At 38.2% G+C, this 13,853-nt stretch overlaps 1 protein-coding gene across 1 annotated transcript; it reads left to right on the forward strand.

The window, feature by feature from the left end:
• The first annotated feature begins 1,383 nt into the window (after window positions 1-1,383).
• On the forward strand, window positions 1,384-9,921 carry LOC117539590 (1,25-dihydroxyvitamin D(3) 24-hydroxylase, mitochondrial). The gene is made up of 12 exons (XM_034205808.1): window positions 1,384-1,641; window positions 1,741-1,931; window positions 2,024-2,117; window positions 2,202-2,295; window positions 2,758-2,849; window positions 3,194-3,305; window positions 4,891-5,036; window positions 5,546-5,712; window positions 7,878-7,956; window positions 8,255-8,452; window positions 8,577-8,688; window positions 9,486-9,921. The coding sequence occupies exons 1-11, from the start codon at window positions 1,384-1,386 to the stop codon at window positions 8,685-8,687; spliced, it is 1,542 nt and encodes a 513-aa protein (XP_034061699.1). The 3' UTR covers window position 8,688; window positions 9,486-9,921.
• Window positions 9,922-13,853: the final 3,932 nt, after the last annotated feature.

The raw sequence follows: 13,853 nt of genomic DNA on the forward strand, positions 1-13,853 counted from the left end.
TTTGGTTCTATTTGTTGCTGTTTTTGTCTGTTTGTCAGCAAAAATATACTTGATTTTTCTGTGAAATTTGGAGGAAGGGCCAAGGAAAACAGCAGCTTGTCTTTTTTTTTCGTCCATGCTTTTCACACGACACATAGACTTGTTTTCTTAATGAATCATCTGTCTGTTTTATTTGCAAATGGGCCAGAAAATACATCTGTTTTGCGATGATTCTGTCTTTCGATCCTCATGGTTAATGAGTGTGTGTGTGTGTGTGTGTGTGTGTGTGTGTTGGTGTGTGTGTGTGTGTGTGTGTGTGTGTGTGTGTGTGTGTGTGTGTGTGTGTGTGTGTGTGTGTGTGTGTGTGTGTGTGTGTGTGTGTGTGTGTGTGTGTGTGTTACACCTGGGGAACTTCAAGGTTGTTCTGATGCCACCTGAACGTCTGTGAATGAGCACTTTTACAGGGTAACAACATGGGGCCCCGCACGTGTTATTTAAGTCATGCCAGCTCTAAGGGGGCGGTGTGTGTGTGTGTGTGTGTGGTGTGTGTGTGTGTGTGTGTGTTTGTGTGCAAGCATTGGGAGCAGGAAGACAAAAAGGTTGATTAAGCGCTTTGTGCACCAGGAGGACGCTATATAAATAACATGTATTATTATTATTATTATTATTATTATCTAACTGATATCAAAAAGCTGATAGGCCTACTATATCATAGCTTTCGTTTGTGTCAGAAATAGACTTTCAATTGAAGACTTTGCAGTTTAGAAACTGTTGGAAACCCCACACTTGTTTTTAATAGAGGATGCAATAGGAAACTTATGAATGTAATGACTTTCAGATGTGACATTTGCCAGACTCAAAACAACTTCTACTCCAACTTTTTTATAAATAATATTAATATTATGATTGAATAATATATGGACGATTATTTTACACGGAACACACACTCCAAAACACAAACAAAGCAAACACACACACATAACCCATGCTGCAATCTGTCAAATATTTGCCCACGGTCCAGAAGTGTGGCCGTAGTATTTGCTCTGCCAAAGTTTCGATTCCTCCACTCTGTAACACGGTTCAGGCGAACCGCGTCACCTCCGATGTTGACTGTAGGTTTATTTGTAAAGCGAGGGGGGGGGGGGGGGGGCAGGGGGGGGAACTTCCTTGGTCTGTCTGTCAGTGGTCATGCGGCCCTAGCAACGTGGATAAATGAAAAGTGGGCTCGACGCACACCATGCTGGACCGGCCCCTGATTGGTTCAGTGCACGGCAGGAATACACACTCTCAGGGTATATATAGTGCGGTAAGGTGTGATACTTCCAAGAAACGAGAAACCTCCAAGATTATAAAGAAGAGCTACGGTTGAACATTTTTTAAAGAGAAATAAAAATCGATTTGAGGATGAGGGCTCAGATCCAAAAAGTTCCTCAGATTGTTGAGTTCCTGAAAAAGAAGTCTGTCGGACTGCAGCACTTCAAGCCCACATCCTCAGTGTGCGTGCTGGAGGAGAAGGATGCTGTGGAGACTGTGCGCTGCCCTCACGCTGCCTCCAGAGCGCACAGCCTGGACGCGATCCCGGGACCCACCAAGTGGCCGCTCGTCGGCAGCATGTTCGAACTGCATCGGAAAGGAGGTCTGAACAGGCAACACGAGGCACTGGTACAGTAAAACTAACAACTTGACAACATATGTTCTACAATAATTGCGCGAGAAAATGTTTTTAAACGACATGTTGACTCATTTAAAAATATATTTCAGGTTGATTATCATAAGCAATATGGGAAGATTTTCCGGATGAAGCTGGCCTTTTTTGATTCGGTGAACATCGGCTCACCTTGCCTGCTGGAGTCGCTTTACAGGAAGGAGGGCAAGTACCCGCAGAGACTGGAGATCAAACCGTGGACAGCATACAGAGATCTGAGAGACGAGGCGTACGGACTGCTCCTTCTGTAAGTACACTTTTCATTTCTTCATATATAAATGTGTTCGTAAATTGTCGGATTAAAGTGCGCAAAGGTTTTAAAGCTGTATGTGTTTGCAGGGAGGGGAAAGACTGGCAGAGGGTCAGGAGCGTTTTCCAGCAGAAACTCATGAAACCCACAGAGGTAGTGAAGCTTGACCACAAAATAAATGAGGTAAGAGGCTTTAAATGCCATAATGTGTATTTTATATGTGTTTATATGATCGATGACTGACGGCTTGTGTCTGTAAATGTACAGGTGTTGATGGACTTCATGGGCAGAATTGGAAAAATAAACGTCAATGGAAGGATTAAAGACCTTTACTTCGAGCTAAACAAATGGTCGTTTGAGAGTAAGTTATACTTTTCTTACTCAATATTTTTTATCATCAGTTATTTGGTGCTTTAATTGTCTCGATCCTATGATTAGTGTATAAAATCTGTAAAAAAATAGCAGAAGAAAATGGTTAAAAGTGTCTTTAAATGTCCAAAAATGTTAAGTGTGCTTTCACATAAGTAAAGATAACAATCTTCATTTAAGCATCTGGGGAACATGATTGAAAATAATTAATGTATAAAACATTTTTGAATCAGCTTTACAGCTCTTTATGTTGTTTGCCTATATCTTAAGAATGCATGCTAAAATAGTTGTATATAAGCCATGCTATTTTCAATACCTCTATCTTTGAAAAACAAATGTATATGACAAAGTTGTATGTAGTTTGAAATATTTAATTGAAAACCCTTCCTGATTTTATATACATTCAGCTCAGGCTCTAAATCTTACTTTTTTGTAACTTTTCTTTATTGTTCAGCCATCTGCCTCGTCCTCTACGACAACAGATTTGGTCTCTTGAAGAAGGAAGTCAACGAGGAGGCTATGAACTTCATCACCGCCGTGAAAACAGTGAGTTCTCCTGTTGTTTGTTCCTGCAGTGTGTACTGTAGGAGAGGACACCTCTGATACTCTGAGGTGCAGAAACAGTGTAGTTCATGAGGTTCACCTCACACACAGGTCAGCCAGTTTCTGACAGAAACAGCGTAGTTCATGAGGTTCACCTCACACACAGGTCAGCCAGTTTCTGACTGTATTTACTGGGATTGATTTACCTTGGCAAGCCAATATCAGGAGTTGATACAGGCAAAGAGGTCACAGGGCAAAGAAGAAACAACCCTGATTAAGATTGCATCAACGTCTTTTGAGTGAGTGGACAATGATTGGATTGAATGCCTCTTTGTGTTTCTCTGTAGATGATGAGCACGTTTGGCATGATGATGGTCACACCGGTGAAGCTCCACAAGAGCCTCAACACCAAAAGATGGCAGGTCCACACGGAAGCATGGGACTGCATCTTCAGCACAGGTACGCACAGTGGTGAAGAAATAATTCAGATCCTTTAATTAGTTAAAAGTACTAATTCTACACTGTACAAATACTCTATAGAAAGTAAAAGTCCTGCTTTGAGAATTGTACATTTGTCAAGGTAAATTCAATCAGGGAAATGTACTTAAAGTGTTCAAAGTAAAACTACTCCCTTACATCAAATGTAAAAAAATAAAAGAAAGCACATCTTTGCATTTTAAAGGCTGGAACTATAAAATGTTTTTCACAAAACAAAAGAACATTTGTTATTGTTCCAGCTGTACTTAAATGCAATAAGTTCTTCATATGATTTGTGTGTAAAGTAACTAGTAATTCAAGACGTTGAATAAATGTAGTGCATTAAACAATGTTATATTTTCTTTTGAGATATAGTGTAGTAGAAGTATAAAATAGAGAGAAATTACTCAGGTAGAGTCCAAGTGGCTTACATTTGTACTTAACTTGATATACACTACTTAGTCACTGCCACTTGGTACACACACATGAATACTATACACTACATAATCACACAAACACTCAGATTTCTTAAAGTAGTATTTCAGTTTGATTTCACTGCTGCAAAACAGTTTGATCTTGTTTCCCGTCAGAGGATAGAGGAACAGAGGGAATTTGAGCTGAGTGCCTCACTGTTTATGTGCATTTGGCACTCTTTGCAGCCACAGTCGTAGTAAACCGCATGACCTGAGAGGACGAAACCAGCCAAATAGTTGTAGTAGCAGGTGGAGGGAGGGCAGAGCGGGGAGGGAGAAGGTGATGCCGGTAGTGCTGTTTATTTTAATGTGACGACGTCTCACACACATAAAGACACTTTCCCAACATTTGGTAGCTACAATAAACTACCCAGGGGAAACAAACACTTCTGGGCTGCGCAAGATCAAGTGAGGTACATTTTCTTTTAGTATTTTCGTAAAAACAAACTGTCAGTCAGACGTTAAGTACATTTGTTTTTGTGTCATGTGATTTTTATAGGATGCCCAGCACTTATATGCTCATGTGTCTCATGGACAGTCAGGAATCGTAGAAGAACAAAAATAGAAAGACATCACATACTTGATCATACTGTACAAATGATTCTGTCCATATGATTCACATCATATGGATCCGACCTAGGCTTCTAAAAGCGGACATTTGATTTCACACGTCACACATTCTGACACGCTCACATAGAGTGTAATGCATGAAACCTTAAATGGACAGTTATATCCCAAAGAAAAATACATGTGGACATGACTTCATCCTGATTGAAAAGATTGCAACAAAGATGGGACATGTCACTACAATCATATTAGCTGATCTTTGAAATAGGACAAAAACTTCCCTTTAGACCTTAAAAATAACATTTCTTGTCAAAAAAAAAGGAAAGCTGAAGATATTCTTAAAATGATGTAAAGCAGAGAAAAGAAGCAAGTCCTCAAGTCAATCCGATTAATGATGAATCAGAAACTGTTTCAGCTCTCGTTGTTAGCTATACAAGTATTAAGGTCATCACACTCATCACCATTGAACAAATGCAAGGTTAAATGAGAGTATGATTACATATTTTCGTTGTTTTGTGTTTCCTCAGCCAAAGTCTACATCGACAGGAGGCTGAAGAACAACTCCGCCAGAGCTCCTGATGACCTGATCGGCGACATCTTACACCAAAGCAATCTCTCTAAGAAGGAGCTGTACGCCGCCATCACAGAGCTGCAGATCGGAGGAGTGGAGACGGTGAGCAACAAAGACACACTTCACTTTAGGAAAAGTTTGGTAAAATACGCGTTGAATCACCTTTTTGCTGAGAGTTAGATGTGAAGTTCGATATCAGAGACAAGAGAGGTATCAATCTTCTCTTATTACTCTCAGCAAGAAAGACATTTAACCTAATTCTCCATACTGTCAAAATATCTCTGCCTATTACTGCTTTTGGTTTATTACACCTTATACTCTTAAAGAAAATAGCTATATATTTATCACTTAGCTTAACCTTTTGAACGTTTTACCTTTCGCCTGTTTTCCTTCCTGGAGGGAAAGGGGAAAAAAACTGTTCAGCCTCAAAAACAAACAGGTGATGCAGTTACAGTGCTTCAAAAGAGCAAAGTAAATGTGTTGTGGATGTAACTGAGGAGCCTTTGAACATTCCTCAGCTCCCTCCAGGACGCCACTGAGGAATGCACTTAGAGTAGCTGCCTCACTTAGTGACATCTCTGCCTCTCTCTCCGTCTGTTTATGTTTCTCAGACTGCCAACGCTATGCTGTGGGCTATTTTCAACCTGTCACGTAACCCAGGTGCCCAGAGGAAGTTGTTTGAGGAGATCAGAGAGGTGGTGGCTCCCGACCAGGACCCGTGTGGCGAGCACATCAAGAACATGCCATACCTCAAGGCCTGCCTCAAAGAGTCCATGAGGTACAGCAACAAGAGGGTCATGTTGGGGGGTGTAAAACAGCAACATGAAGCTCCTGATGATTCTCCGGCTACATTATGGGATTGAAATAGCAGGCCATGAACTGCAGTGACTTCTAAAAGCAGTCCAAGTAGTGTCATGGAGGCCTATTTTTTCACACACAATAATTACTCCTATTACAGCAATTTTTTGAGCAGCAATAGGCAATAGGAATATATACAGATATCAATATATCTTTAATAATACACATAGGATAATATCATGCGAATAATCCTGATTTAGTTAAAACAGACTTTCTTTCCAACTCCCTATACTTCCTCCCCAAATAAAGATGCAAAACTCACATTAAGTAAAGTTTCTAGGGAATTTGACTGATACTGTTATTCATTTAAAATGTGATATTGATATTTTTGATAATACATTTATATTATAACATATACATATAATTGTGTAATGTAAATCTGATATTGTGACAGGCCTAATGGGATAAATCATGATGGAGATCTTGATACAAAATGTTAAAGTTGTTGAAATTGTGATACAATATGACAGACACACAAGCAATGCAGCACAGTTAAAAGACACAACTATAAAAGATCATACAAGATATAACATTCCACACATACCGAGGTGAAACAGCTCAAGTTTAAAATAGTTCGAGCTGCATGTAACGTGACATAATATCCACAGATAAATCGGGTCCAATCGGGCACGCAGGCTGCATCACGGTTTCCCTCAGTACCACGGAGATTAAGAGGCGAAACTCTCACACATGACTGCCTCAAAAACATGAGATACTGGGGCTGTAGTCCAATAGTCCATTTAGCTTAGGAACCTTGGAGTGAAATGACCCGGAAGTCCCTCAGTGGCAGCCATGATAAGTGCCGTTCGAATTCTCTAGATGATAGGAAAGGAGGTTTCAAACTTCCTTTATAACCTCCTTTAGCTTAGGAACCACTGGACCTCCCTAACCGAAAGGAGAGGAGAAAATGCTTCCTCACAATGCCTTGCAGCCGCAGCATTTGCCGTCACTCAACAGTCGGCCGTTCACAGAAACAACCGATTATGGCCGAGAAATTATATCTTGAAAGTTACGGTGCTTATTAAGCTTTTTAAAACTTAGGTGGTAAGTTGCCAAAGTGCTTTGTTTTGAACGTTCATCAGTATTATAATCAAAAAGAGAAATATGAACGTTAGTTTTTACTGAAATTATCAAATAAAGTCAACATCTCACAGTCTTTACTGAGCTGTGTGGAGTTTGTTCAACTTTTAAAAGATGTTTGAATGGTGATATACACAGTGATAGATGTTAAGGACTAACGTTTATAATAAATACATTTGTATTGATTTTAAGATCTTTTCATACAATCATACGTATTGGGATCATTTGTATTAATGTGGACCGGAGGGAGAGGGTGACGAGCATAAGTTTCACTTTCCTTTTTTATTTCAATTCCAACTTTGGTCCTGAAGAATATGTTTCTCTGTTGTCCACGTTCATAAAGCATAAAGCAACAGCATCAGAGCACGGTGCAGAGTCTCTAGATGAGTTTACAGTAGTCCCTCGTTCTTATTAAACATCCATGTTGTAGTCCGCTATAGAAAACTGTAGTTTCCATAGTTTCCCCACAGCAGCAGACGCACATTCATGACGTCCGCTGGCGCATCATAAACACGTTGGATAGTGAAAGTGCATTCGGATTCTCTAAAGTACCGCAGTCTCTTCTCCTAAGTCCTTTTGAATTCTCCTATCCACTATCCCTTAACCCCGTGACGTTTCACTCAGAGGTCAAGGAATAGACGATAGGGTTAGAATTTAGGAATTTTTGGACTATTTGACTGCAGCCTGGGGCATGACCAGCATCAGGCAGGCATCCCAGCCTAAACCTTGCGGTCACGTTCAAGTCACTTCCTAACCCCTCCATAAGCCCCACTTCTTCTCATGCAGTCACAAATTGCCTAACATGTAATTTAAGGCTAATGCCATAACCGCAGCACACAGGGAATGTATATGATCCCTGACTGCAGATTAAATCTCAGCACATCACGTACAGTGAAAAACATTTAGAGAAGTTTAGCTACCATTAAACAGCTTACATAATATGTGTGTCATGCTCCACCAGCGTCACTGAGGCTGTATTCCCATGCATTTTTTTTTCTCTTCCAGGTTATCACCATCAGTCCCGTTCACCAGCAGGACTATGGACAAAGACACTGTGTTGGGAGATTATGCTATTCCCAAAGGGGTAAGTGGCTTAGTTCTTGTTACCATACACTTGACAGGAGCAGTTTACATTCCACTCTCCTCGTGTACTGTACAAAGTCTAAATGGAGAATATGCAACTTAACTAACTGCATGGTAGATTTAAAGTAACTAGGTATTTATTCTACTTTATTTATATCAACTGTGCTATCCATTTTATTTATCTTTAATTGATTTAATAAAAATGTTCTTGACCTTTGCTCTAACATTGTACAGTTCTGATTTAGCAAGCCTATAATACAATATCTATAAATCATTTGTATATTTTTCATCTGTTACAGACAATTGTAATGATAAACAGCCACGCAATGGGCACAAACGAGGAATACTTTGAGGAAGGGAAGCGGTTCAAACCTGAGCGCTGGCTGCGGGAGAACAACAACATCCACCCCTTCGCCCACATCCCCTTCGGCATCGGGAAGAGGATGTGCATAGGCAGGCGGCTCGCAGAGCTGCAGCTACAGCTGGCCATGTGCTGGGTAAGATAAAGCTCAGTTCAGGCCAGAGTTTGTTTCACTGCAGACTGTTTTTTTTGTTTTTTTATCCATGTCTGTTGGAGTTTTCATCTACTAATCAAATCAAACTCTTGTTTCTTTCTTATAGTTGGTCAGAGAATATGAGATTGTGGCAACAGATAATGAGCCACTCAACGTGATCCACTCAGGAGTTTTGGTTCCCGAAAGAGAACTTCCTGTTGCCTTCATCAAGAGATAATGTGAGTAGATCTCTCTACCTCGATCTCCATCTGTCTAAACCATTTATTTGGTATTTTAATAAATATGCTGATTATCTTTTGTTACCAAGAGTTAGATGAGACAATTGATAACACTCTTAAAACTGTCTGTTAAACATGAAGCTACAGCCAGTTAGCCTAGCTTAGCACAAGGTCAGGAACGTACTGTATAAGGGACAAGTTTGCCTTCATGGCTTTCTGCCCAAACCTGATCAAGATCTTTTCTTAACATCCTTAGTTTTATTACATAAACCTTTGGTGGTTTCTGTCAGAAAGCACTGAAATAAACTTTGTTTAATGTACACTCGAAACCTCCGTTTGTCAAATAAAGCACCTCTTACACTCAATAATTAAGACACCAGATCTCTTTCTGTTAATCTGATCTAAAATCCGATCACTAAGTAACACTCGCACTTATATTGGCTAGCGCTCCAACACATTGTACGTGATAGGCTAAGGGGTGAGACATTTCTAAGCGCTTGATCAATCACAACGGAGCTGGGCAGCTAACCAGTCAGAGTAGACTGTGCTCTGGTTTCAGACAGAGGGTGAAAAGAGGTGCTGCAGCACAGGCAGTATGAGAAATATAAAGACCTCTTTGTACATTAAAGCATGTTAACATGTCACAGTAGTTACAAAATACAAATATGAACCTGAAAATGACCATAATGAGCTTTAAACTCTGGTATGTATGTGATATTTTCTCAATAACTGTAAATGGACTCAAACTTTGGGGTATTCACACATCATTAAATATTTATTTTCCTCTCTGCCCTCAGGCTCCATATTCAACTCGTGTGGACGTAACGACAGGAAAATGATACCTCTGTTGCCATGGTACTGATGATCCAGTGACTCCCTGTATAGCTGCTCTGTAAATAGAAACGAAAGACACAGAAATTATTATACATGTAATCATGCCATACATACCTCAAACTTATTTAAAACAATTACTTGTGACTGATGATGACTGACCAAAATACAATTTTTGTACAAATTAAAATGTTGTACCAAGCAGCTGTGTATGTAAATGTATAACTATTACTTTTCCTTGTTTAATAACTTATATATATATATATATAAATATATATATATAGATCACTTTGTTTATTTTTCATTGTGTATATAACGTACTATTATGTTATTGTAATATTGTACATTGTTTTATGTAGAGACATATTTTGTTCACTGAAATAAAATACACGCATAAATGTATCAACCTGTGTTTATTTTGGTACATTGCCAAGACTTGGTACTATTGGCGATTAGACTCTTTACAGCTTGAGTACAAATAAATATGTAAAACGCTTATGTTTCCTGCCCAGGTCTGCATGCCTGTTTTCTTTATTAGACAAACTCTGTTTTCTTTAGAATTCAATCTGATGCTGGGTTAAACTAAGGATAATTCTAGTTAATCTAATTTTTCACATCAAATAAATCTAAATCCTTTTCAGATAAAGAACAAAAGTTTGATTAAATACCTTCAAAGGACGTTTAACGGTCACATGTGGTTAGCGGAATGTTTTTCTGTGTAGCTTGTGATTCTTAAAATGAAGACATGTCTGCTGGTGACCAAGTTCTGGCCTCAATGTGGACAAATTGTGAGTTTAAGATTTTCATGCAAAAAAATCTTAAGTGTGCAGGAGTTGACATTAAAAGTGTCTTTCTTATCTTTTTCTTTAACACTGGAATAAAAAGTTTACTTCACATAAGGTAATTTTGCTAAATGGTTAGACTTCTTTTTTTTTAATGTGATGAAAACCTGGAGGTAAAACAATAATTTCAAATAATTTTCCACTTAAATAAACTTGTTACATATGATAAAAACGTTTTTTAAACAAGCATGTGTCTTGAAACCAGAAAAAAGGCAAGACAAGTTTAACTCTAACCTTTTCATAAAACAGTCACCATGAACTTTTGGAATATGACAATATAAAAACACAATGGATGTATTGATATTAAATATAAACAAATGTAACATAATAAAATAACATTATAAAGATAGCAGTGTTCTCTCCCTTGCACTAAGATGTTTTCAACATTTCAACATAGGAATAGATTACTCATCTGGAATTCTCCTTACCTCAAAGGGTCCAGCTCTGTCTCAATGTCTATTATGTTGTCATTAAACAGATACAAAATCTAAATATTCCCGAAAATGTTTGATGCAGGCCGAAATGACCGAAAGAGTCTTAACAAAATATGAACATACAATAATAATAAAAACAATTGAATTAATTATATTCTCATCCTATCAACATCGACGACTTTTTAAACACCACATTTTAAATAAAGTTTGATTTTGTATGAAGCAACACATCTGACAATTCGTTAAAGAATACCAGGCAACAATTTCTCAAGCTAATAGACAGATATTTGTACTGGATGGACATGTTCGGGAAATCTTAAACTTCAAATCTAATTCATTATGGTTTAATCTTGGAGATAGATTATCAGGTTTTATATCCTCTGTACACACAAACTAGCCTCAGGCAACATAACTGACATTGTCCCTGGCAAAAGAAACAGGCTGCCTTTTATAAAAATACCAGTGCTGGTAATTAAAGTGTTGCATTGGAACGGTGCGGATCCTCCCCCGTCTCCATGTTTACTTAAATGACTTCCAACATGGCTGATGTAAGGTGAAGTAAAGTGAGGTTGGTGGAGGTGAAGTGAGGTGGGGTTAAATGAGGTGAGGTGAAGTAAGGTGAAGTAAGGTGAAGGGCAGCATGCTCACAACACTAAAGGTGCTACTGTTTAAAAACACATACCAACTGTAAAGGTGCTTCTGTTCAAAACATGTAAAATCCCATTCTCTCATAAAGCATAACAGCTTGCCTTCAGGTCTACTCCCTAGAATAAGGGTTACCAAGGTTAACAAACAAATACACTTGGTTTTTCCAACTTTACAATACCGGTAAAGCATCAATGAATTGTTTAGTATATTAAGTTGAATAATGTACCTACCATTACATCACACATAATTTAACTGCTCACATCTGGGACACCGTCTACTTAAAAGACATCATATAAGGAGTACTGCACGCTCACTCTTAAATCACCAAAGGCCTGAAACTCAGATTATTGTAATGGCTTTTATGACTGTATGTTTTTTAATATATTTCAAAGAGCTAAACTTAATTTAAAAGTGTAGTATGTCTATTTGCCTCTGTTAATGGATGTGATAAACTCAAAGGAAATAAAGAAGACTGAATAAATGTCGACCTTTCTTAACAAAACAAGGGTTAGGAGTTGGTGCTTCATCACATAGGAAAACAAATGTTGAGTCTCAAATGACGTAGACATGTGGAGTTGAAAATCTATGCCAACACCAATTTGTGTACAATTAGTGTTTATTTCACCACTTTGGTTCTGCTATTATGGCCCTCGTCCGGTGATGGGGGTTGCTGATATGGGATTATGGTTGTTTTGTTGTTTTTTTATTGTTTTTGAATTGCCTGTGGACTGCTGTGTGACAAATTCAATAAATAAGTACTGACAGTGGTAATCACTGAACCCAAATTGGGACATTGTTTCTAAGATATATTCAATATTTACCTGAACTACCCAATGGTGTATAAATGAAATAGTTGGTATAAGTTAATCAGCTATAACATTAAAATACCTCTTATGCAGCAACGATAGTGTATGTCTACTTTAACTGGGGTTTGACATCACATCTACCAAACTGTAGAGACAGAAGTTGTGCAAATCTACAGTCTATAGTGCAACTGAGTTTTCTGAGCAGCGTAATTTATATGTTCATCTAAATGCAGGTAGTTGACGTAACTGATCATGCATACAGTAGGCCCCAGTCAGTATTAAACCACGACCCCTGGTTTTTAGTTCTGAGCTATAGAGCCTTGATTGAGTAATCAATGTGTTAAATGTAACCAGCACTGTGAATAATGCAGTGAAGATGAATCTCTTGTAACAAGTCCACTTTAGTGATTATTCCAGGCAAAGTTTATTCAATACACATACTAATAATAAGAAATCATTAAATTTAAGTGAATGCCTTATGAAGCTATTAAGAAGTGACTTGGCTTATAAATGTGAATTCAGGACACAAACCCTGTGAAAGCACACTTGTGAAAATATGTTTTAAAGAGGGATTTAAAAGGGGATAAGGAGCTCACAAGTCTGATCTCCTCAGGGAGGTTGTTCCAGAGAGTTAGAACCGAAAATGTCGGGTTACACGGTATAATAGTTTACTGTTAATGTACACAGAAGTTACTCAAGATTACAAATGTTATGACATTTAGTAATGAATAGGAGCATATATTTCATTTTATTAAATGGAATGAGAAGCAAAATGAAAACAATTGAAACAGTAAAGAAAGATATCACAGGACTGTGTTTTTTTCTTCTTTTATGAAACAAAAAAAAAATCTGAGCACTTGTCAGATTTATTTGTTGGTGTGTAGCCAATGGACTACTAACTATATAAAGTATGTAAAACAAGTGCCGCTCTGTCAAGCTACAAAAAGATGCATGAATGTTATGAATCTATATGATTACTTAAACACTAAAGCTCTTGATGTTTTCTGATAATGTTCAATTTGTGGCAATTGATGACTATAGATAAATATTTTCATCAATTATTTATTGGTGACTGTGAGTCAAAGTGCAGACATGATTAATAGCATAAGTTAACGTTTATTTAACAAACTTTAGCGTTAGCAATGCCGGCTTGCTAGCTGTATGCAGACTGAATTTGCCATATGGCGTAATGTAAACTTTGACGAAAAAGCGACTACATTTTAGTGTTGTTACTTACTCTGAACAGCTCTAATGCACATCGCCACAGGTCCACTGTCAATCAGCATGGTGAGGGGGGCGGGTTCGGAGAGCAGCCGTTCGGGGATTGGCTCTGTCCGATGTGAACTCGCGGCGTGATTGGCTTAGAGCCAGATGTTGCCACTGAGTGCAGTGCCAGAGCTGATAAATTCGCTTCAATACCACCACCTAGTCGACAAAAGGTCCCATCACTGCGTTTTGATTTAATTTAAAACCATTAATTTATTTTAACAGTTTGTGTATGTACTTATTGCGAATGATAACCAAATATACATCTAATCATGTGTTACTGTCTAATGTCATACTAGTTGTGTTTACCCTCTTTTACAACTCCTGTGACTCAACTT

Source organism: Gymnodraco acuticeps, unplaced genomic scaffold (assembly GCF_902827175.1).
Source record: "Gymnodraco acuticeps unplaced genomic scaffold, fGymAcu1.1, whole genome shotgun sequence".
Lineage (NCBI taxonomy): Eukaryota > Metazoa > Chordata > Actinopteri > Perciformes > Bathydraconidae > Gymnodraco > Gymnodraco acuticeps.